Source organism: Dipodomys spectabilis, unplaced genomic scaffold, assembly GCF_019054845.1.
Source record: "Dipodomys spectabilis isolate Male_0828 unplaced genomic scaffold, ASM1905484v1 ptg000570l, whole genome shotgun sequence".
In the NCBI taxonomy this organism is placed as follows: domain Eukaryota; kingdom Metazoa; phylum Chordata; class Mammalia; order Rodentia; family Heteromyidae; genus Dipodomys; species Dipodomys spectabilis.
In genome coordinates, this window is record NW_024871247.1 from 16,720 (window position 1) to 43,320 (window position 26,601).

Sequence of the window (26,601 nt, forward strand, 5' to 3'; positions counted from 1 at the left end):
GGTTCTTTTATTGTTCCATATGAATTTTTGGATTGCCTCTTCTATTTCCTTGAAGAATGAGGTTGCAGTTTTGATAGGTATCGCGTTGAATTTGTAGATAGCCTTGGGAAGTATTGCAATTTTCACGATGTTAATCTTTCCAATCCAGGAGCATGGGAGTTTTTCCCATTTTCTAAGTTCTGTTTTGATTTCCTTTTTCAAGTTTTTAAAGTTTTCAACATAGAGGTCTTTCACATCTTTGGTTAAGTTAATTCCTCCCCTATTACCCAGCAATCCCACTTTTGGACATTTACCCAAATGTTTACAAACAAGACCACACTAAAGCTACCACACAACTATGTTTATTGCAGCATTATTTACCATAGCTAAGATATGGAACCAACCCAGATGCCCTTCAGTAGATGAATGGATCAAAAAAATGTGGTATATATACACAACGGATTTCTATGCCTCCATCAGAAAGAATGACATTGCTCCATTTGTTAGGAAATGGAAAGACTTGGAAAAAATTATATTAAGTGAAGTAAGCCAAGCCCAATGAAACACAGATCCCATTATTTCCCTTATTTGCAATATCTAGTATATGTCTGAGTCAAGCAGAAAAGGTCAGATGAGGTGATGTTAGGAAAATGAACCCTAAGATATGTATTTTAAATGTTTTAACTTTCATGCATTTGTTTCTAACGCAATTATAAGATTATTTCTTTGTTGCTTTGTATGTCCCTCCCCCAAAATATAACCCCTGCTTTCACTGTAAAAAAAAAAAAAAAGAAATATTTCAGGTTCTGATCTTGAAACTGATCCTTGCCATCCAACAACATCACATGTTTGTGAAAAGCATTAGCTGGCCTAATGAGCATAGCAGCCAGCTGGAGTTCAGCTATCTGATGGCCTTAGGGTCCAACAATGCAATCATTTCTGTGCACCTACTGAAAACTGTCACAGGTAATTTTGATTTATTCCATACAATTCTCAACCATTTGCCTTTCTCAGCTTTGCATGCTTTAAATTCTGTTAAACATTAATTACTATTTCATCATTTTCACAAGTAACATATATGTCTTACTTTAAAATTTATTTAAACATGCAAAAATGTTATCGTAGTTGCTGTCCACCAGTGGCTCATGTTTTAAAACCTAGCTACTTTAGAGGTCAAAAACTGAGGATCCTGGTTTAAAACAGCCCATGTGGAAAATTGTGAGATATTTCTCCCATTAAGAAACCAAAATCCAGAAGTGGAGATGTGGCTCAAGTAATAGAGTGTCAGTTTTGAGCAAAAAGACTAAGCAAGAATAATATGTCTACTTCTGACTCCATTATTTATTTATGGAACATTCACTCACACACACACACACACACACACACACACACACACACACACACACTATACATTCTTCTAGACTCTCCTTCCTGAGCAGTACTCAATGCCATTAACATAATGCATGTTTTCTCCAAATTATTATGGTAGGGATTAAACTACATTTGTGTTATGATACTGCAATTTTGTACTTTTTGCTTTGCAATTTTTTGTACTTAAGTAAGAAAACCGTCGTTTGTGAAGACTAACCAGAAATAAATGTGTCGGTAAATAGGTAGGTGGCAGGTAGACTGAAACTTGCAGATAATACCATTTGAAATTTTATTTCTCCAAGTTTAAATATATATATATATATATATATATATATATATATATATATATATACACATATGTATGTGTTTAAAACTTGTGCCAAAATTTTATTTCCATTAACAATGATCTATTTGTTCCATTATATAAATTTAACTTATTGTATGTTTCATAGTAGATAAATATATATTGAATTTCTTTTCTTTGGAGACAAGATTCTGCAGTTTAGACCACACTTTCTTCAATTCCTAATTCTCAAGTTTCAGGTTCCTGAGAAGTTCAGTCAAGGGAAGACTGGAGTATGAGTTATTACCTCAAGAGTATTGAAGTTAGAGCGGTTGGACATTAAACGATTAAGACTTTGGAGACAAGATGGATGTCTGTGCTATGGTTGTAATGACTATTGCTCCCTTACGCTCTCTAACAAAAAGGGATTTAATTATCATTATGTATACAAACAATACGTCATGTTAATAGTTGTAACCACAAGCTAGATTGATGCCTTAGTTTGTGGACATACCTGTAGGCACTGACCACCTCCCAACCCTGTAGTAGAATGAATATAATCCATGTTAAGCAGGATTTTGGGATCCATAACCTGGCAAAGAGGCTATGGGTCCTCTGGTGTCTTCTTTCCTATCACTTCCTGTGATTTCTCAGATGTTTGGCCAGGTATCCCATCATCTTTGCTGTTCCATGGTTGTTGTTAGTTACAGTATTGATATTCTGAACACCTCAAAACAAACTATGGAAAAACACCTCCTTGAACAAGATTCAGAAGTGTATAGGAGCACCTCGGAAGATCCCAAACATCAGCAGTCATCCTGTGATTTTCTAGCAAGAAAGTACAATTCAGATGTATCTTTATTTTTGATAATATAAAGAGATGGATAATTGTCTTTTTGTATATTTTGTACTTGATATTGCATAAATTTTCAGAAAAATATATACATTGTGAAATAATGTTATTTTTTCCATGGGTCAGAAAACCTCGTAACTGAAGTAATGACCCTAATGTCTTATCTCAGTTGACTGAATCAGATTTAGATGAGTATGAATTGCCTAATTATGAACATTTCTGCATGAAACTCAACAACATAGAACGAAGTGTGAAGGTCAGGCCATTCTTTACCTCTAAGGATTTTACATATGTTAGACTAATATACACCCACACTGCTCAGCACTAATGGCACATTGTTGTGTCATAATTGTCTTTATATCAGAAATACGCTAGAGCTTAAAGTAGAATGATGGGCTGTACATTTTCAAAGCAAGAGTGATGATCACCCCCTGCAATTACTCTCAGTGTTGAATCCTTCCTATACATTTTACTGACTTAGCTTCTATTCTGTGCTTTACCATTATCAGGGAGGGTCACACTGTATCAAGCTACAATACTGCGGCAACCTTAGCTGCCTTTGAATTTTACCTCCAATCTTGATCCCAAGGTGAACTCTGCAACTCTAATCACATGGTTAGTGGACACCCGAACTTTTCAAGCCTGGTTAAAATTTCAGCTATCATTGCTCATTGCCAGGGTTAAAGATCTCACTACTTTAGATTTGTTGTTTATCTTCTTGTATTTCCAACACTGCCTTTGAAGTTGGTTTTTGAAGTAGAGCTTTTAGTTTGCATTTGATTTATGGAGGTGATAGTGATGCCAGTTGAACTGAATATATTATAATGTAAGTAATTTGATGTTTTCATATATGAATTTAATTTTGGCATTTGAGGAATTGAATACACATCACTCACAAAACTTTATTTATGTGTATTTGTATTGCTTTATTGTGAGCTTCCTAAAAGCCAGTCATGGGAGAACATGTCCCTAATAACATCACTTCTGTCACTGAAACAAGGTTTGCAATGTCCAGACCACTTGGCACTTCATAGTGAGAACCTTGCTACAAAGAAGGGGAGATAATAGCAAAAAGAGAAAATGAATCTTCCATCGGTTTTGTTATATGTGCTTTACACTTAGCCATTAAGACCACCATAATACTATTTTTTATGACTTCTTACCTACTCTTTTCCTGTTTTGAGCTGTTTTATTTATGGATCTCTAAGAAATCATTTAAGAATCATATAAAAAATCTATATGTCATATAATAAATCATAAAAAATAGATTGTTAGGATTATATAATCCAAAAGGAATAATTTAGGCAAAACTACTTCAGTGTAAAAGCCACAGGACAGCCCTAACATTACTTTCATTTTTTCATATGAAGAAAATACTTTTTTAAATAAAGACAAATTTTCACAGATATTAATATCAATTGGGTATATATTTCTTAATGCCTTCAGGAAGTATGCTGTGACCATGCTGATGGAAGCTGACTTCTCTGTGCAGACACCATTCCAAGCACTGCACCTGCATTAGGGTAATTAGTGCTTATGACAGTCCTTCAAGTTAGGAAATTAATTATTTTTTATTTTTTATTATTACCTTTTAGTCAGTTGTGGAACCGAAACTCTGGGTGCTGTCCCTCAGCTCTTCAGCTCAATGCTAGCACTCTACCACTAGAGCCACAGCACCACTTCCAGCTTTTTCTGTTTATGTGGTGCTGAGGAATTGAACCCATAGCCTCATGCATGCAAGGCAAGCACTCTACCACTGAGCCACCTACCCAGCCCTAAGTATTTTATTAAAAGCAGAAGTAGGCAACAAGGCCAAACAAATTTCCCAAGTACCTAAGAGTGACCAGTTGTAGACCCATAATTCAAATCCAGGTTTTTACCAGGCATATCTGAGAATATTCTGACCTTTCAAGAGCTATTGAGTAGATGATCTCACATTTTCTTCCTAATTATGGTAATAACGGCAATAACATTGCTACAGAATATAAGTATTTTAAATGAAAAGGGTCTGGGTAATGACATTGTAAGTGATTTTTATTCCAAATGAAATAACAATGAACATCATTCAGTTTCCACTGTTTATTATTCCAGGAGTAATTGCTTAAGGAGAACAAATCCATGTCAAAGACTCCTGTGCTGATGAACACAGGCTTTTATTATTCAGTACCTTGAATACACAAGGAATAGTTTGTTATGGATATATAATACAAAATGAATAATTTTTGTGACTAGTTTCTTCCTTGTTGTACCAAAGAAAATTTATTCCCTATTCTAAAATATATATCAATTTAATGGATATTAGTGTTATCAGTATAAAATTGGTGTGCATAATATATGCAATATATTACATAACATAAAAATGATATATATATAATATATGAATAATTACTGATATTTTATAACTACTATAAAAATACATGTATAAACTGGTTTTAGTATTATACTGTGAAGGATACAAGAAATGACATCTTTATTTAAATACATATATTTGCATGTTTTAATCACATAATTTATTTTTGTACCAGTACTGAGGCTTGAACTATGGTCTGGATGTTGTCCCTGAGCCAATTCACTCAGAGTGGCTTCACATATCTGTCCTCAGATCTTGGCCCCTAAGTAGCTGGGATTACAGACATGACTGATGTTATATTTTTTAATTCCATCCGTGACATGTTCTTACATAATTATTTTTGAATGTTCAATTATATTGCAATATTCCATTTCTAAACCAGTTGAGGAACAAATTAATTATTGGGTTAAACTATATGTTACATAAAATTGTAAGGACCATACTTTGCTATCAATTTTCAAAGATATTCCTAGTTTAATTCCTGGACAGACAAGTAGAAAAATTAAATTATGTGTGCATAATGTATGTATTGTTATATTACATAACATATGAATGATATATTTGTAATATTTGCATAATTAGTGATATTCTATAATTACTATAAATAATATTTGTATAAAACTGGTTTTAATTTAATACTGTGAAAGATACAAGGAATGTCAACATCCCTATCTTGTCTCTTTTTCAGCAGTATACAAACTATGCTACAAACATATATCTTCAAGGAAGCTCACCTTTGTAATCACATATGCACCTTCAAATATTCTCCTCATCGCTATAAACATCCTCTAAGATTGGCTACACTTATCCACTAGAGTCATCCTACGACAGCAAACACTGTTATACTTTCTGGATAAAGTTGCTCCTCCTCATCTTCATCAACTTCCAGTAACTTCAGTAAAGAGCATTTTCTCCTGCTTTGCCTTAGACGATAGCATCCTTTTATATTTCCCAGCAAAGAAATTGTGGCTTGCAGGCTTGAGCATTTGTACATTCAGAGCTTCTTTGGTTGTGAATTTTTCCTTTCCTTTCTTGGTAAGATAGCTAGAATAACAAAAAGCATTTAAGGCAATGTGTTTTAGTGTAAATGAAAACATACTGATTTGAAAATATTAGAAATATTCGTTCCTTTTTTATTGTGAAAATACTGTACAGAGGGGTTACAATTAGATGGTAAGACAATGAGTACATTTCTAATCAAGCATTGTAGCCTCCTCCTTTGTTTCTCCTTTCTATCCCTTCCCAGCCTCCTCCAGCCCCCCACCTAATGCTCCCCCCCATAAAAGATGTAAAGTTCGTTTTTGACATGACAACTTGTACTTCTCATTGTTGCAACGGGTCCACCTTTATCCTTATTGAAACGACTTGTTTTTCCCCTTTCCCTCCACAAATTATAACGATATCAAATACAGTGAAAGCAGGGGATATACTGTGGGGGATGGACATACAAAGCAACAAAGAAATAATCTTATAAATGCGTTAGAAACAAATGCATGAAAGAAAAAAAAAACATTGGAATACATATCTTAGAATTCATTTTCCTAACATCACCTTATCTTACCTTTTCTGCTTGACTCATACATATACTAGATATTGTAAATAAGGGAAACCATGGGATGCCCCTCAGTAGATTAATGGATCAAGAAAATATGGTAATTATACACAATGAAATTCTATGCCTCCATCAGAAAGAATGGCATTGCCTCATTTATTAGGAAATGGAAAGACTTGGAAAACAATTATATTAAGTGAAGTAAGCCAAGTCCAATGAAACATAGGTCTCATGAAATATTCATTCTTTAAATTTATTTTTCATTCAAATATAATAGGGGTGGTTTTAGTGGTGCATGCCTTTAAATCTAGCTATTTAGAAGGCTGAAAACAGAGGATCATATTTTCAAGCTAGACTAGTTAAATGGACCACGACACACTTATCTTCAACTAAGAACCAAAAAGCCAAAAGTTGAGCTGTGGTTCAAATGCAAGCCTGCCAGCCTGAGCAAAAAAAAAAAAAGTAAAAGAACCTAGGCTCTGAATTTAACTCATAGTACTAGCACACATATTTTATGTATGTATTTATGGTTCATAAAATATTCCGTGAGTTAATTTGTTGAAACCTGGTCATAGATTAAATATGAGGAGTGGAAAGTATGTAAGTCTGAAATGACTGCCAGGTATTTTGACAAGACTAGAAGAATTATCACTTAATTAAATAGTAATGAGGACTAGGTATGTATATAAAGATTGAAGCTCACTTTGGGATCTTTTTAGTTTGTTAAAATCATAGCTAGTTGTCAGTAGACAGGATGCTATTAAGGACTTGAATTAAAGAAAAAAACAGAGCTGGAGAGAAAAAAAAAGAAATAATTACATGTACTCAGTGATAACAACCATAAGAATGAACATTACAGAACTAACCCCTGGGATATTCAAATATGTAAAACATGACAAATGAAGAAAAACAGTAATAAGTATGTAATGCAGACTTATATGGATAGGTATTTTTAATGTTTAAGGGCTACGAAGTGAGTATGTGATGACCTAAAATTTAAGAAATTGGTAAGGTCAATTATCCCTTGGGCCAAACATAGCTAATAGTTTAGGTAAAACAGGGCCACAATATTGTGTCTTGATTTACCAAAGTAAAAACAGGTCAATATTTGGAAAATTATTTTTTGGACATGTGGTTGGAGTGACAATTACTGACGTTTGTTCAAGTGTCAGTAGAAGGATACAGTTTTAGCACAATGATAGAAATCTTTCAGGGATCTGGTAATTTGCCCTCTGTTTTCATTTCCTTTTTTTCTGAGAATTAAAATATCATTACTGGAAGCCAGTCCCAAATTGTGCCTTTTCCAATTTATCAGATATTGTCTATCACATGCCCAAATAATAGAGAATGGGAACAGGTCTACATTGAGCACTCACAGTAGACAGGTCTCTGGACTTTCTCAGGAAGAGCTTTCTGCCATTGTGGGATGGATAGGGCTGGATAATATACAAAACAGACATCACAGATTGAAAGTATTGTGCTAAGTCGACACCTGAGATATAGGATGTTTTAACTGCATAGTATTGTTTTTCATGTATCAGTTAATCAGATTCTTTACACAATATGATATTACTAGACTGTGGAATGCATGTTTTTTGCATTTACTTTGTATTACATATTTTGGAATTTGGTATAAATCGTTCATCTTTTTTTTTTGATATGGATTACTCCTAGTTGTCAATAGTGAGAAAATGCCCTGGAACTTTGTAACTTGAAGTCTTGTGTTGCCATGTGTCATATCCTATTTTCCTTTTACAGAGTTGATAAAAAATTATATGTAATTTATTTTTTATTTTATTTCTTATCTATTACAGAATTTGAACTCAGAGCCTGGCCATGCTCCTGATGTCTTTTGCTCAAGGTTAGCTCTCTACAACCTCGAGCCACAGAATCAATTTTAGTTTTCAATGATTAATTGGTGATAAGTGTCCCGCGGGGACTATTCTCAACCTGGCTTTGAACTGTGATCCTCATATTCCAGCCTCCAGATTAGCAAATATTACAGGCATGAGCTACCTCCACCCGGTTATACATAATTTAAACTGTAGTTTTCTGAAGTGTTTCATCCTGCACTGAATATTTTTTCTTACAAGTATTCTAATAAATATGTAATCTATTCAATTTTGAAAAGTACTGTGTACCTCCCACTTATTTGTGGCATTTCTGAAATTCTCTGTGTGACAGGGTGGATACTTTTGCCTGTAACAAGTATGTTGAACATATAACATCTGGCTACTTACAGAACAAAGGATGTGAAGCTAGAGTAGCCAGATAAAGAACTTCCAGGACAATTCAATGGCAACTCATATACTCTCTCTGTAGGTGAATAGGCAGCATAGAAAAGAAATTCTTATATTTGAAAGTGATTGAGTGTGTGTGCACATAGGTGTTCACTTATTTATCTGTTATTATAGTTTTAGATATATTCACTATTATAAAACAATATTTCAGATAGATAGATAGATAGATAGATAGATAGATAGATAGATAGATAGATAGATAGATAGATAGATAGATATGCAATAACAGTTTCCAAAATCCAGGGAACCACCTCCATGGGCATCGCTTTCCGATGTTGCTCTTTGGGTAATAAGAATGAAACTTGGAATTGTCCTGTGGTAGAGAAATTACTCAGAGATTCAAGCAATTTTCCTTTTAATATGTTGCTTGTTCCTAACTCTAAAATTAGGAAGTCTGTTAATATATATGTTATATTATAATATATTTAATATATTATATATAATGTATAATCTATTGTTTATTATAAAATATATTTCATATAATACCTGAGAATATTATATATTTATGAGGAAAAATACAACAAACGTATCAGTCCATACTTTCCTAGCGATGATTAGCTTCAGTAGAGTTAGAAACATTATATCTCAACAGGAAAATTCTACTGAAGTTCTGATCACCTTGAGCTAGATAAGAAGAGTTCCTGTAAAAAAAGCCTCTCCTCAATTATGAGTAAAGATATGTTTGGAAGTTTAGTTTAGTTTTTTTTGTTTTGTTTTGTTTTGTTTTGTTTGGCCAGTCATGGGGCCTGAACTCTGGGCCTGGGCGCTGACCCTCACCACTTCAGCTCAAGGTTAGTGCTCTACCACTTGAGCCATAGCTCCACTTCTGGCTTTTTAAGCTTATGTGGTGCTGAGAAATACTACCCAAGGCCTCATGCATGCAGGCAAGCATTCTACCACTGAGCCACCAACCCAGCCCAAGTTTGCAAGTTTTTGAGAAGAGGAATTTGGCATTTGCTTTGCATCCTTGATTAGTCATGAATAGATATCATTTGGCTCCAAATTTTGTCTCCTTGTAGGTTCCATAAATAGTTACACATCAGCCTCATTGCATCACATATCTTTAAGTCCTTCTTTTATTTCTTTTTATCATTATTGTTTTGTTGTTGTTGTATTTCTGATCCTGAAGCTTGAACTCATGGCCTACGCAGTGTCCCGGAGCTCAATGCTAGTGCTCTACCACTTGACCCATGTACCACTTCTGGCTTTTTCTGTATGGACATGCTTTGAATCATAATACTCAGATCTCAGCCTCCAGGGTAGCTAGGAACACAGGTGTGAGCCACCAGTGCCAAGCAAGTTCCTCTCTTTTAGATATTATTCTAAAAGCCTCCTATCCAATGTCACTCCTAAGATAGTAAATGGAACTATGCCAATAGTTTCTTCACACTCTCATCTCCTGTTATGGCTATGGTGTATCTTTTGCAAATTATATTGAAACTACTTCACTGTTCTCTTCCTAATCCATGATTCTACAGGTGTTTGTAATAATTACTTAAATTTAGCGGCTATGAATCCTAAATCTCTCAATTATTAATTTCACTTAATTCTTTCAGTATGATTATTTTTCAATACAAATATGAGCTTATACTCACCTTCTTGAATTTACCCCTTGGCATGAGCAGTGCCTGGGCCTATTCTACTTCAAATGCAAGGGGTTGGCAAAAGAATAGCCTACAGTATTACTGCCTAAGAGTCAGGACAAGTAGTTGAGTGCCTAAAAGAAGAAATGCATTTCTGGCATGGGAAGGGGTGGAAGAGGCAACAGCCTAGAAAGCAACCTGGCAATCACAACATTTAACAACTTCTCCTTTGGGGAAACTGATCTCCTGCAAAGTGGCAGTGAGATAACTCACCAAATGAATTTTCATATATGAAGGAAGTTGTCATGTCTCACTACACAACTCACTTGGAGTCAAAGAGAGGGTCATACTTTTGTGTCCTCCTTAGGCCCAGTCTCATTTTATCTTCATCTTAGATTTGCCCAGACTCTATTCCTACCAGAAGGTCCCTGATGAGGAGGAATGTATGATCTCTTGGCTTTTGATTAGCCCTATGGGAACTGAGGCCACTTTTAATTTTGATCCTGTTCATTCTGACAAGGCTGTGGTGGGTGGTGGGAAAGCTCATTCTCTGAATTGTTCCCTATTACCAAATCTCTTCAAAGAAAGTCAAGGAATGACAGATTCTGCCTGAGGGAGTGAGTTTCTCCATTTCTAAAGAGGTTAATTAATATCTGATTATGAGGCCCACGTGGTGGTCCTTCCCCAGATCCTCCAAACAGGAGTAGATGTTACCTCAGACACCAGTCCATCCTCATATTTCTTCAGCTCTTTCTCATGAAACTAAAGGTCACAGGAGTTGAGTTGAGAAACAAGAAGAAATGAGAGTAGCAGAAGAATCATTGGCATGTGGAGAAATTAGAAACTCTGGGTGAAAAAAGGGCTCAGAAAATCTAGGATCACTCACATCATTTGGGAATCACATCACAAGATTAGGGAATAAAAGTAATAAGTTACTACCTAAATTAGTAACTCCACTGCTCTGACTACATTACAAGTGTTCTCTCAAAAGGTAGCTGTCCTATTTTGATGAGGAAAAAGGAGAACATTCTTTCCTCACAAAGTTCACCTAAGTATCTTCTTCCATAACCCAGGAGGTTCTTACCCTGTACTTGTCGGTTACTTTCCTTTGCTGGATTCAATCAATGACACTTGAAAATGTTATCATCTTCAGACATGTAGTTGCATTTTGTTTTAATCCATTTGTTATAAAATAAAACAAATTTTGGGGAAAATATGTCTATGCTGTATTTTCTTCCATGCCATATTTATTTGATGTTATTAAGTATTATTTTAACAGTTTCATATTTAAAACTTGAGGAAAATGTTTTGTTACTGTTAGCACTAATTAGTTGCACTTTTTTTCTATTTTTCCATATCTGTATATTTGTTATTAATCTTCTAACATTGTGTTTTCCCCCTACTGTTATCTTCTTAAAATTGCCTCAAATTATAAACTCTATATGATGATCTGTATGTATTCATTGATATATTTAAATTTTATCTAATATGCACATTTTTTATGATATTTTCATCCTATTGTAACTGCTCTGAAATCAATATGGAAGTCCTTCATTAAAGAAAAAACACTATACCACAAAACCCAGTGAAATTAGGATTAGGTATCTATCCAAAAATATTTAGCAATGATATAGTAGAAACGTCCACTTCTCTTATATACCAAAACATGTTTATAGCTTTGGAACATCCAGGTTGATTACACAGCTTGGTTGCTATGAACATTGCTGCCATGAACATGTATGTTCATATTGATTTACATTCTTTTTTTTGGGGGGGGGGTCCGGTCGTGGGGCCTGAACTCTGGGCCTGGGCGCTGTCCCTCAGTTCTTCAGCTCAAGGCTAGCATTCTACCGCTTGAGCCACAGTGCCACTTCCGGCTTTTTTCTTTTTGCTTATGTGGTGCTGAGGAATCGAACCCAGGGCCTCATGCATGCAAGGCAAGCGCTCTACCACTGAGCCACCTTCCCAGCCCTTGGTTTATATTCTTTCAGTATGGATCCAATTTGCAATAATGATCTTCAAGATATGTGTCTTTTTTGTATCGTGTAATCTTCCATCATGATCTCCATATGGGTTGCATTAGTTTACAATGCCACACCACCAAACACAATTCCTGATTTATTTCAACCTCTCCAGGAGTTTATTTGCGTGGTGATAGCTATTCTGGTGTGTAAGATGGGATCTCAGTGACTTTACTATTTATTTTCCTATGTATATCCTATGTGGATAAGAATCTCAAACATTTCATTTATTTACTAAACACGTTGGTATTTCATTATTGATCAATGTCTTTCTTTTTCTTTTGGTATTTGATCAATTTTTAAGTTTTATAATATTTGATTTTTCCCATTCCAAATACTCACTTTAGTAAAAAGATTTTTTTCATTACAGTGGTGTATTGCTTGGATATTTTGATCTTGTGAAGGCTAAGAGAATTTGATATTGTTCTCTAAGTCAAATTATAAGCATGTAAAAATGAAGTGAACCTGATTAAATGAAGTCCTTTCTGCACATTTTCTCCGGTACAGATTTCTCTGATTTAAGAAATGTATATTTTATGTCATACTGGATGCCTACCTAAGTCTGTGTGTGTGGATGATTCAGCAAGAATTGCAGAATTCGCCACATAGATTTTGGAGCAAAGGCTTACAGCTGGAAACAGGACAATGATTCAGAAGACAGCTGAGGCTGAAGCTGTGATCCCTTCTAACTGTGTTCAGCTCCCAATCTCTTGTAATACACCCCTCACTTTCCATGCGGTGGTTTCTTTTTCTATGCAAAATGTTTCTGGAGCTTCATGTTATTCTTGCCTCCTAGTATGCCAACATGAGAGGAGTGAAAGCAAACAAGGCAGATGTGGCAGAGAAATTTATTTTTTTTAATTGTGTAAATACCATACAGAGGGGTTACAATTACATGGGCAAGGTAAAAAGAGTACATATCTTATCAAGCATTGTGGCTGCCTCCTTTGATTCCCCTTCCCATTCTTTCCCAACTCCCGGCCCCCACCCCGTGGTCCCTCCTCAGACCCCCCTCCCACCAAAGTTGTAAAGTTTGTTTTTCAACATAACGCCTTGCACATCTCATTGTTGCACTGGATCCACCTGTATCCCAATTTAAATAATTTGCTTTTTTCACTTCCCCTGCACAAAGTATGCCAACATCAAGTGCAGTGAAAACATGGGGCATGCCGTGGGGGAGGGACATACAAAGCAACAAAGAAATCATCTTATAAATATGATAGAAACAATCACAAGAAAGAAAAAAATATTGAATTCTTATCTTGTGGTTCATTTCGCCTAACATCAACTTATCTGACAGTTTCTCAGACATGTACTAATTATTGAAAATAAGAGAAACCATGGGACCTATGCTTCTTTGGTCCTGGCTTACTTTGGTCGGTTTTGGGGCTTGAAATCTGGGCATGGGCACTGTCCCTCAACTCTTCAGTTCAAGGCTAGCACTATCCCACTTGAGCCACAGTGTCACTTCCAACTTTTACTGCTTATGTGGGGCTGAGGAATCGAACCTAGAGCCTCATGCTTGCAAAGCAAGCACTCTACCACTGTGCCACGTTCTCAGCCCTGGCAGAGGGTTTTTATCTGAAGATCCATCACACTTGGGAGCTTCTGGCTGAAAACTCCAGAAAGACAAAAGTGAAGAAATACTTAAGAGAAAATGTAAAACAGAAAGCCACAATGTTTAACCCTGAAACCAGTTTCTAGGATAAGGAGACTCAAGAATTTATGTCTCCTGAGGAGAAAGAGGAAATATTCAGGAAGAATGAGAAGGAAGTGGGAGGAAATAGGGAGAAAGAGACCTAGACTACCTAGAGCTGGGACCTCAATGTGAGCTTAATTTTACTGTGGGAAACCAACCCCAAGGATGCAATACCTTACAATTTTGATTACTCTCTCTCATGCTACAAAGCCTATTCCAGATCAACTTCCACTCAGCATGGTGTCCATTCTGGGATCCAGACTGACTGCTGGAGGTTCCCAGGGGATGCAAAGAGTGAAAACCACAGTGCTAAAGCTTAGAAAAGACACATGCCATCACTTCTCACATGTCATTTGTCAAGTAAGTTCTACAACCAAGCCTGGTATCAATGGGGATGGGAATAGATATTGAGAGCATTATAATAATATCTACTATTATTATCATATAATAATCTAACATCTATTGTTTCATCAAAGGGAGAGAGATAGCATTTCTCCCTTTTTAGGAGTATGGGACAGGGCATTCTATAGAATGTTCTTCAATTGGGGGCTCTCTGAATCTTTTCTCCCAAGATTGTAGTTTCGGGAAGGAGAATGACAGTGGAAAAGTGAGTTCTCAAGCTGGGTACTGATGGGTGACACCTATATTCCGAGCCTGAGATCTGAGGATTATGATTTAAAGTCAGTCTGGGCAGGAAAATCCATTGGACTCATCTCCAATTAAACAAAAAGAGCCAGAATTGGATCTGTGTCTCAAATGTTAGAGCATTAGCTATGAGTGGGTGGAGGGGACAGAATCTTGGCCCTGAATTTAAACCCAGGATTGGGGGATGGGAGGAAATGTGTTCTCAGTGCATGAAATCAAGGGTGTGTGGTCAACATCACTATTGATGTTAATGTTGGGGTAGAGTTAATCAGTTTTATTCCGGAAATGATTTGTTCCACTCTTCTCTGTCCTGTATTCTTTAAAAGAAACAGCTTTGAGAAATCTATACCTAAGATGTGTGGATTGCACTGAAGAACTGGTTTCATTTTTTTCTACGTACAAAATGATACATAAGTAGTGTACAAAGAAGTTTTAATTTAATATGTCGGTTTGTGAATACATCTTGATCGATGTCATCAATTTGATCATTCTTCTCTATCTCACCCAACCCCCCCCCCCCTCCATTTACGTGGTCACATTTTCACACATGTACATTGAATATTATGACGGGATTCTCCCACTGCACCAGTTTGGCAAAGAAATTTCTTCATTGTACAGGCAAGGAAGATGAAGCTGAGGGCTACAAGCCCAAGACAGCATAGCTATTACTTTGCATCAAGATTATTTGACTTACAAAATCTTCACCAAAAAAGAATTATAAAAAAGAACATGGCTAGTAACTAGAAGCATCTATCTTTGTGCGTGTGCTGGTTTTGGGGCCTGAGTGCTGTCCCTGAGCTGCTTTGCTAAAGGTTAGCACTCTACCACTTGAGCCACAGTACCACTTCCAGCTTTATGTTAGTTAATTGGAGGTAAGAATCTCATGGATTTTCTATCTTGGGCTCATTATAAACCACAATCTTCAGACCTCAGTCTCCGGAGTATCTAGGATTGCTGGTGTGAGCCACTGGCAGCTAACAAAAAATCTATTAGTTGTCCCAATTAAACATGTGGAGCAATAGGTCATTTGATACTGGTGACACTCAGATAATGATTCCTCTACTTGTTCCTTTCTGGTGTTATGACTAGTGTGATAATGCTTGCTCAGGTTTATATCACTATGCAATCATTGCTCCATTTTGTTCAGTAAAAAGCTTTTCAGGACAGGAGAACTGTGAGAGGAGAATATGGGATGAAAATTTTATCTGTACTTCTGGTGGCCTGGCAAAAGCTTCTCAGAATGTTTGCAATCAGAAATAAGAGTCCATTTCGGCCGAATAAAATGAAAGACACACACCTGACACAGAAGCAGTGCCACAGAAGGACAAATGGGAAAACTCATCCAGGCTCAGAACGAATCAACAGTATGAGTTGTTCAGGTGCGTGAAAATTTGTGAAGATTGTCTTTCTAACCATGGAGAGATCATTAAATGCTGGACTCATATCTGTTTAGGTCTGTTTCCTCTGAATCATCTTTGATAAAGACAGAAATGAGAATGTAACAATGGAACCTAGTTAAGTTTTCTGAATGAGATTTCATCTCTTTCACAAATCAAGTAAGGGTTGTAATGAATGACTTGTATTTCCTGAGAGAAATTCATGTTTGATTCCTTGTTTCTATTAAGCTTATCAAGTGAATAACTTTAAATTTGTAAGCTGTTATTATAACAAATATGAAATGATTTTTTTTATGTTTCTAGGAGGCACCCAGTTTCCTTTTAGATAGAAAATATTTATCTGGCTTCCAACCAAAATCTTTACATCTCAGCCTCCAGAATACCTAGGATTCCAGGCATCAGTCACCTCTCCTAGCTGAGACGAATATTTTTGGTATAGAAAAATCACTATGATATAGAACATGAGGAATGAATAGTTTAGATTAACAAGGAATATTTTGAAAACATTAACAAATCTGAAGTTATCACAAACTTGCCTGCTTCAGTGAGGAGAAAAATGAGAAAGAAGTTACAGAGGTAGAGAATTGGAGACTAAAGAGAAGTGAGTGAATAGTTCTTTGTTAGCAGAGCTACTGAAGATTTCTTTTTAAGAAAATTCAGCTTGATATAGTGGTACATGTCAATAATTCTAACTACTTATGAGCTAGACTCTGGAAGGTATAGGAGGTTTGCAGTTGGTATGGTAAAAGTATAATACTGGGACTTCAATATTTAAAACACACTGGTGCCACATGGTGATAAGAGAGGCAGAAGTAGGAGGGTCATGGTTTGAGACCAGACTAGGCAGTTAATAAGAAACTATCTGAAAATCAATCTAAAGCTAAACAAAGTGCTAGGTGTATGGATCAAGAGCAATTATCCAGCAAGTTTGAGGCCCTGAGTTCAATCCCTTCTCCTGAGAAAAAGAGACAATAAAAAGGAAGAAAGATTATAATACAATTTTCAAAATATTTCCTGTGCAACTTTCTGCAACAATTTCCTTCTTCGATTGCCTTAAAATGTTTACGAAGTCACTTACACAAATGACTACCATCATTTGGGGAAATCACAGAAAAGTCTTTGCAACCAGCTTTGTAACAGAACAATTTTGTCAAGCAGATTTCAATGAGCAGAAAATGAGAGATAATGGGCTCATGAAATTGCACTTCATAGCTATGTGTCAGAATGTGAGGAACTCATAAAGAGGATTTATTTCTTAAGAGAAAAGGAGTATTGAGTTGATTTATCAACTTGAAAAATTACGGTAAATTCTGTTGGTATTTGGGATACACTTTCAAGCAAGGTGTTAAGCCAATAAAATTATGGTTGAGATTTTTTAAATATTTTTATTGTTAGTGGTTGAGATTTTTATAAAAGCTGTAAGATAATTTTTTCATAGATTTTTATACAAGCTATTCAACAATTGTTGGATAAATCACAATAATGCAAATATGTGTGCTGTGTCATCTGATGGTGTTACCTATCTCATCATCTAGGGTTGGAAGAATGTTATCTTCATTTTAAAAATGCAGAAATGGAGGCACGAGGAGAGTTGGTGTGTTTCTGAAGGCTGATGTGTAAATTACTGCCCCAGCCCACGGGGTCGGTCAACAAGGGCAGGAAAAGGAACTGACCTGAATGAGAGACAAACCAGACACAAGGAAGGAGACCAAGACAGGGTTCTGATCAAGGTCTCAAACTTTATTTTTTATACACAGCAGTATATATATAACACGCTGAACAGGGTAATTAGGATCAGCAGGTCAATAGGGTTGCTAGGTACCAAAACTGCAAAGTATATCTTGCAAAAGGTCATAGGTGGGGAATCTTCAGAAGGCGCCAAGCAATGTTATCAAAGTTGTAAGGCTTAATGACTCTTATGCAAAGTGGTGGCAGTTCTTATGCAAAGTGGTGGCTCCAAGCAATGTTGTCAAACAGGGTATCAATAGGCTCCAAGGCTTAACAGCTCTTATCGAAGGTAGTAGCTGTATTTTCTTTCTTTTTTTTTTTATTTTATTTTATTTTATTTTATTTTATTTTATTTGAAAACATACTGTACAGAGGGGTTACAATTACATGGGCAGGAAAATGCATACATTTCTTACCAAGCATTGCAGCCTCCTCCTTTGTTTACCCTTCACCTCCCTTCCCACCCTCCCCCCTCCCCCCCACCCAATCATACCCCCCCCTCCCTCCCCCCCACCGACATTGTAAAGCTGGTTTGGACATGACATTTTGTACTTCTCATTGTTGCAACAGGTCCACCTGAATCCTTAAACGACTTGTTTGTCCCCGTCTCCTCCACATGTTATACTGACATCAAATATAGTGAAAGCGGGGGTTACACTGTGGGGGAGGCACATACAAAGCAACAAAGAAATAATATTATAAATGCGTTAGAAACACATGCATGAATGAAACAAAAACATTAAAATACATATTTGAGGGTTCGTTTTCCTAACATCACATTCTCTGACTTTTTCCGCTTGACTCATACCTATACTAGATATTGCAAATAAGGGAAACCATGGGACCTATGTTTTTTGGGCCTGGCTTAATTCACTTAATATAATTTTTTCCAAGCCTTTCCATTTCCTAACAAATGGGGCAATGTCATTCTTTCTGATGGAAGCATAGAATTCCATTGTGTATATATACCACATCTTCTTGATCCATTCATCTACTGAGGGGCATCTGGGTTGGATCCATATCTTAGCTATGGTAAATAATGCTGTAATAAACATAGTTGTGCTGGTAGCTTTAGTGTGGCCTTGTTTGTGGTCATTTGGGAAAAGGCCCAAAAGTGGGATTGCTGGGTCATTGGGGAGCTCTATATGGAGTCTTTTGAGGAACCTCCATACTGCTTTCCAAAGTGGTTGAACAAGTTTACATTCCCACCAACAATGAAGTAAGGTTCCTTTCTGTCCACATCGCCTCCAGCATCTGTTGTTGTTAGAGTTCTTGATTTTTGCTGTTCTAACTGGAGTGAGGTGATATCTCAATGTTGTTTTGATTTGCATTTCTTTTATGGCTAGGGATGTTGAACATTTCTTCATGTGTCTATTGGCCATCCTTCTTTCTTCTTCAGAGAAGCTTCTCTTTAGGTCTTTCGCCCACTTACTTATTGGGCAGTTGTTTCTTTGAGGATTTGTTGTTGGGTGGTTTAATTTTTTGAGTTCCAAGTATATTTTAGATATGAGACCCTTATCCGTTGTATGGCTAGTAAAGATCTTCTCCCAATCCGTGGGCTTTCTATTGATCTTGCTAGCTATGTCATTTGCCCTGCAGAAGCTCTGAAACCTTATACAATCCCATTTGTCCAACCTTTCTTTGATTTGTTGTGTTTCCGGGTCTCTATTCAGAAAATTTCGGCCTGAGCCGAGGAGATCCAGGGTTTCTCCTATTCCATCCTGTAATGTTTTCAGAGTGTCTGCTTTGAGTTCAAGGTCTTTGATCCATTTGGAGTTGATTCTGGTGCAGGGTGATATATAAGGATCATGTTTTCTACATGTAGTTAACCAGTTTTGCCAGCACCATTTACTGAAGAGGCTGTCTGTCTTCCATTCTATTGTTTTAGCTCCCTTATCGAAGATTAGATGGCTATAGGTCTGTAGGTTCATTTCTGGGTTTTCAATTCTATTCCATTGGTCCTGAGGTCTGTTCTTATGCCAATACCAAGCTGTTTTGATTACTATGGCTTTATAGTAGAGTTTGAAATTTGGTACTGATATTCCTCCAGCAGTGTTCTTTCCGTTGAGGAGCGTTTTTGCTATTCGGGGTCTTTTATTGTTCCATATGAATTTTTGGATTGCCTCTTCTATTTCCTTGAAGAATGAGGGTGGAATTTTGATAGGTATCGCGTTGAATTAGTAGCTGTATTTTCTAGCAAACAGCACTTGGTTCCAGGCATCTCCTCCCTTTTTATTTAATTAAATGGGCCAATTATTTACAGGGAATGGGTGACAAGATCTTGAACCGAGTCTTGCAGAGGTCTGGTAGTATAAGGGCCTTTACCAGTGGAAGGAAGTAAAGACCCATCCCCCTAGAACGTTTTAACGATCCTTTTTGAGGGGAGAGGATTACAGATGGATCCAAGCTCTATGAAGATGTGTTTGCTTCTATGAGCCCAAATGGCGAGTTTTTGGTCGCCCTCGTCGGCGGATACCACTAGGTTCCACCCTTCCATAGGTGCCCATGGCATGTGCGTCTAGCCGATTCGGGTTTTGGCTGCCAAGAGGCCTAAGCTCTGCCGTTTGACTTGCCTGTATAGCAAGAGGCAGTGGCTCCACAAAAGTCAGTCACCCCGTTCCTGATCGGCCAAATCTAGCCTGTGGTAATGAATTTGCAGGGATTTGGATGTCAGGGAGTCAATTTACTGTCTTACGAAATGAATTATCCTGTAAAAAATACATGATCCCACAATAACAATTAGCAAGATTGCACTAAGGGGTCCAAGCAGAGGAAGAACATAGGGGAGTATGCTGTCAGTCCCCCACCATCGGGTGGATGAGTCACCTTGCCATCTTCTTTTTTCTAAGTTTTCTTGAAGTTGTCTAACTTGATCGCGAACCATGCCACTCTGGATAACATAAAAGCAACATTCCTCTTGTAAGAAAACACAGAGACCATCCTGCCTGGCAGTAAGAAGGTCGAGGCCTCGCCTATTTTGAAGCACCACTTGTGCAAGGAGTTTAGCTGTTCTTGAATGGTCAAGACAATTCGAGTTACTGCTTGAATGTCATTAACCAATTGGTTTTGTATGGAGTTATGAAGTGAAATGGAAGTGGCAATGCCAGCAGCACCTGCAGCCATGCCAGCGTTGACTCCCAAGCCTATGATAAAGGGAATAAATGAGGGCATTATTTTCCTGCGTGCAAACTCAGTCAAATAAATGGGAACGGGTTCTGACCTGGGAAGAATATCAATATGGGGGGAACAAAAAAACAATTATACAGGCTTTAGTCCAATTTCCTCTAAAAAAGAGATATAAGCCATCGTGGCATAAAAAGGAGGTTTTTTTTTGGGGGGGAGACAATATGTCTTTTCCTTCTGTAGGCCAGAAGTGTTAAAAAATCTTCAGCAATCTAAAAAATATTTGGTTTGATTAAAGGTAATATAGTTAATGCATGTGGAATTTTCTGGTAGAACCTCCAGCAGAACCTGGGGAGAATACATATATTGGGAGACATGGCAAGAGGTGATAACTTCTAACAATTTAGCATTGGGGGGGCCAAATACTCAGCCACATCTAAAGGTATCTCATGGGTGGGACCCATACACAGCCAGGAGCCTTGTGAAAATTCCGGGCGTGTGGTATTTAGCAGCAAAAAGGACCTCTTAAGGATGTCTAGTATTAAGGAGAAGGTCCAAGAATGCACCGGATCCAATCGGGCAACAATAGAGGAAAAAACTTGGGAGGAATTAACAACCTGTTGAATAAGAACTTCAGCGGGGGAGGCAGTGGGTTTGGGTATCCAAACCTTTTAATTTATACGAACCCATAAGGGTCTCGCCCTCGGCCATCCACCCATATTCCTGCTGTTAATCCTGATATCCACTTGGGATTCAATGGGTCAGTAATTGTATACTTGACCGGGTTACAGCCACCTGTAAAACATTTTTTGCCCGTAGGATGCAACAACTCCAAATTAGAGCTGAGGGACCCGGAATGTTCATGTGGGAAGGACCAATAAGGGCAATACAATTGCCTGCTTGACTGGCCAGATGCTTCCAGCAAATATATTTATGATTTGTGACGTAACTCTGTTCTCAGCTGCCACAAGTTCCCCAAATATATTGAACAGTGGGTTTTCAGGCATCCAAGTATAATTCTACTTGGCTATTTTTAAAGCAGGTCTTATTCAACAGTTGTGGGAGGTCAAACTCTATTGCAAAAACTTGAAATTCCCAATGACCGGAGTCAGCTTCAATAATGGCATCTGGAACCAGCATCAGCAGGTGGAGGATCATCAAATTTTTCAGTGGCAACAGCATGTGAAACAACCAAGGGTGGATTCTCAGGGTTCTCTTTTCCCCTGGAAGATGGAGGGTTAGTTAGTCTTGTTATCAACTGGTTTAACAAGGCTTTCTGGAAGCCATCTAGCTGCGCCCTCTTTATTGTCAAATATATAGGCAGACCCGCGGCCCCAAATTAGTATGGGGTCAGGACCTTTCCATTGATGGGTTAGGGGATCTTTCCAAAAAACAAACAGTAGCATAATTTTGACTTGTTTGTGGATGCCAGAGCCGATCAGCTGCAGATTTTCTGTTAATGTCCAAGCTTAGGAAATTAATAACAAACAAGGCATGATGAAGGAGGTTTTCTGGAGCTCTTTTTATAGGGTAAAGGTTCCCCGTTTTTAATTTTTGAAGTGTATTTTTTAAAGTTTGGTGAGCCGGTTCAACAATGTCCTGACCTTGAGGGTTATAAGGGATCCCAGTAATATGTTTAATTTGTAACTGGTGGCAAAATTGTTGAAAGTTATTTCCAGTATATCCAGGGCCATTATTGGTCTTAATAACGTTGGGTTTTACCATAACAGTTAAGCAGGCAAGTACGTGGGCAATAACATTTTTAAGGGCTTCCCTGGTGTGAAGGCTGGCAAAAATAAAGCCACTAGATGTATCAATGGTAACATGAAGATATTTAAGACTGCCAAAAGGTGGAATATGTGTAACATCCATTTGCCAAATTTCATTGGGCACCAAACCCCTAGGGTTAACACTTAAATGGGGAATATGCAAAAAGGTGACACAATTATGATATTGTTTTACAATTTGCCTCACCTGTTCTCTGGAAATATTATAAAGAAGGTGCAGTGTTTGAGCATTAAGGTGCTGTAAAGAGTGAGCCTCTTTTGCCTGAGATACAGGATCATGTTCCACCAGAAAAACAAGCTGAGTTGCTTGATCCATTACATTATTGCCTTTTGTTAAAAGTCCAGGGAGGCCTGAATGAGCACAAATGTGTCCAATAAAAAAGGGGCAAAGTCTGGCTAAAATATACTGTTGAATCAAAGAAAACAGTGGGGTGGCATTAGTGGTTGGTTTAATATAAGGAACTGTTTCTAGTAAGGAGATGGAATGAGCAATATAGTAACTATCAGTATACAGGTTAAAAGGAACAGTAGATAGTTGAATAAACACTTGTAAAACTGCAAAAAGCTCAACCGATTGTGCCAAACGGTAAGGGGACTGAAGGGAAACAGTCTGAGAATCAATGGTAAAAGCTGCTATGCCATTGGAGGAACCATCAGTAAAAGCCAGGAAAGCATGAGATAAGGGTTGAGGGGAAGTTTGTGTGGGGAAAACAAAGGACTGATATCTTAAAAACTGGAGAAGTTTGTTAGCAGGGTAATGATTATCAAGGGTTCCTTGAAGGGAAATGGAAGACACAGCCCAATCATCATCATTTTGTATCAACCACTGAATTTGAGTGGGAGAATAAGGCAGTATTATTTTATCAGGATCTTTGCCAAACATTTTTTTTTACTATGTTCTCTTCCCATTTTGATTAATTCTGTTACCCAGAAGGTGTATGGTGTAAGGACCTTAGGAGGAGAGGCAGGCAAATGTACCCAAAACAAAGGTCCCTCTTGCCAAAAAACTCCAGTGGGTGTAAAGCTGGTGGCACATATAATGTACTGAAGGGGTTTATTATAGGAAATAAAAGTAATTTGTTGATTTGTAATGGCTGTTTCTACCAATCTCAACGCTTCTAGGGCTTGGGGGTTTAATGATCGGCTGGAGGTCGGATTTGGGTCCCCTTTAAGGATATCAAATAGAGGTTTAAGTTCACCAGTAGTTAGTTTAAAGTATGGCTGGAGCCAGTTAATGTCTCCAAGAAGCCTCCGAAAATCATTTAAAGTTTGTAAATGGGCTGTTCTAAGTTGAATTTTTTGTGAAAAAATCCTCTTATAAAAAAGCTCAAAGCCCAGAAATGTATAGGGAGGAGCCAGCTGGATCTTATCTGGAGCAATTTGAAGGCCAGCGTCAGTAAGGGCTTTAGAAAGTCTTTGGGAGCAGTAAAGAACTGATCAGGGTCAGGGCCCGCTAAAAGTAAATCATCCATATAGTGAATTAAATATATGGAGGGCCCCTGTTGCCTAAATGGATCCACCACCTGGGCTACAAACTTTTGGCATAATGTGGGACTATTTGCCATGCCCTGGGGTAAAAACCTTCCACTGAAATCATGGCATAGGGCCTTTAAAATTAGTTACTGGTAAACTAAATACAAAATATTCACGGTCCTCAGGATGTAAAGGAATAGTAAAACAGCAATCCTTTAAATCAATAACAATCTTATGCTACCCCGTGGGAATAGCCACGGGTGTGGGAAGTCAGGGTTGAAGGGCTCCTTACGGACACCATGGCCTTATTTACTTCTCTAAGATCCTGAAGTAATCTCCATTTTCCTGATATCTTTTTAATTACAAAAATGGGAGTGTTCCACGGAGATGTGGTGGGTTCAATGTGGCCTGCAGCAAGCTGTTCCTGTACTGTAGCTGTAGTACCTGTACCTGTAGTAGCCGTAGCCAGTTTTTCAGAGGACAAAGGCCATTGATCAACCCATACAGGCTCAGTCCTTTTCCAGGATATTTTGTCTGCATGGAGTACAGGCATGTCAACGGCCCTAGGATAAATTTTTATAGCCCATACGGAAAGGAATGATTTTTACCTCCACCTGAATGGGTTCTTTAGGGCCTTGAGAATGTTTTCCTAAGCCTTGTCTAGGGCGAAAGCCCTGGTTAAGCATCTGTTGAGTAACCAATTCATTTGGACTATACATTATAAGCTTCATTTGGGATAAAATATCACGTCCCCACAAGTTAACCAGGAGGGTCTCAACCACGTACAGCTGGACTGTGCCCTTATTTTTTGCTCCACCTTCCGAGGTTAAAATTTTGGAGCTCTGTAATGGGTTAGAGGTTTGTCCAATACCTTTAAGGTGAGTCATGGAAGGGGTAAGGGGCCAGGATGGGGACCAGTCTCTTTTAGAAATAATTGTAGCATCAGCACCCATATCCATAAGGCCTTCAAATTTTTCCCCATCTAATTTTAGCTTGAAGAGAGGCCGGTCCTGAGTAATCTCCTGGACCCAGTAAGCATCTGAAGACCTAAAGCCTCTGGATCCTCTCTTTTGTGTAAGGCTAGGGTTTGTCTTATCAAGGGGAAGCAATATTAATTGAGCAATTCTTTGTCCAGGAAAAACTTTTGACTGGCCCCTGAGAAGCAGTAGCCAGTAACTTAATCTCTCCCTCATAGTCCTTGTCAATAACCCCAGGGGAAATACTAAGGCCCTGAAAAACAGCACTACCACACCCCAGAATGAGACCAAAGGTGTTTGGGGGCGGTGGACCAAACACTCCTGTGGAAAGAATCTGATTTCCTAACTCGGGGGTCAATATTGTGTGGGAGGAGGCACAGAGGTCCAATCCTGCACTTCCTGTGGTTGCCCATATGAGGGCGCTGATGGTGCGTGAGGGGTCACTTGGGGGACGAACCTGACAGCTCCAGGGTTCTGTCCTGTTTTGATTTTGCGGCCCTGGGGCAGACCCCAGACAAAGTTTCCCTGTTTGGGTGGTAGGGGATTGCCCTGGATATTGGTTTTGGAGCGACATTCGGAGGCCCAATGTATGACCCGTTTGCACGTTGGGCATAAAGACAGAGGGGGTGGTTTTTCAGGCTTGGGGGTCGTACAGTCCTTTGAAAAATGGCCAGGCTGTTTACAATTAAAGCAGGTTTTAGGTTTTTGGCTCTGAGTAAAATCCTTAAGGGCAGCGCCTATGGCCAGGCCGATGTTGCGCGAGGCGGGGTCAACATTAGAGCAAAGTCTGATAGAGTCAGTAATGGTTTTGCCACGGCGGTGGGGACATAAAGCCGTTTGGCAAGCAGAATTGGCATTTTCAAAAGCAAGATGTTTAATAAGCTCATTATCAGTTTCTTCCTTTCCCATAAGGCACTCGGCAGCCTCTGTAAGGTGTCCAATGAACTCACTGTAAGATTCATGGGGTCCCTGTAGAACTTTGGCCAAGGAGGTAACAGCGGACCCTTGAGAAGGGAGGTTTTTCCAGGCCCTAAGGGCAGCGTGTTGAATCTGAACAAGCAATCCTGGGGGAAATTTAGCCTGTTTTTCATTAGTATCAAATGGCTTATTGCCCATCAATTTTTCTATGGTCCAGGACTTAGAGTGACAACCAGCAGATGTGTTACAACGAGCTATATCCTGGCACCTTTCACCATAATCAGCCTTCCATAAAAGAAAAGCTCCTCGTGTTAAAGTAGCCTTGGTTAGCATGTCCCAGTCATTTACTGTAAGCCAGTCCTCGCTCAATGATTCCAAAAGAGAAATGGTAAAAGGAGCGGTAGGGCTGTACAAGGAAACAGCATTTTTTAATTCTTTAATATGTCTAAATTTAAGGTGATGGTATTTTTGAGCTCTAATAACCAGATGCTCTCCTCCTTTCTCTTCCCCATTTGAGTCATCACACTTGGGCCCTCCCTCCCGCTCTTCCTCTCTGTCATCT

General features: G+C 38.1%; 1 protein-coding gene across 1 annotated transcript; it reads right to left on the reverse strand.

Annotated features, from left to right (window-relative positions):
• Positions 1-24,707: 24,707 nt before the first annotated feature.
• Positions 24,708-25,337, reverse strand: LOC122100209 (endogenous retrovirus group K member 6 Pro protein-like). Its single transcript, XM_042670553.1, has one exon. It carries the CDS (start codon positions 25,335-25,337, stop codon positions 24,708-24,710), a length of 630 nt encoding a protein of 209 aa, XP_042526487.1.
• Positions 25,338-26,601: the final 1,264 nt, after the last annotated feature.

Excerpts from the sequence above, each read along its gene's own strand:
- LOC122100209 (XM_042670553.1), bottom strand. The coding sequence starts at position 25,337 with ATGAGGGAGAGATTAAGTTACTGGCTACTGCTTCTCAGGGGCCAGTCA.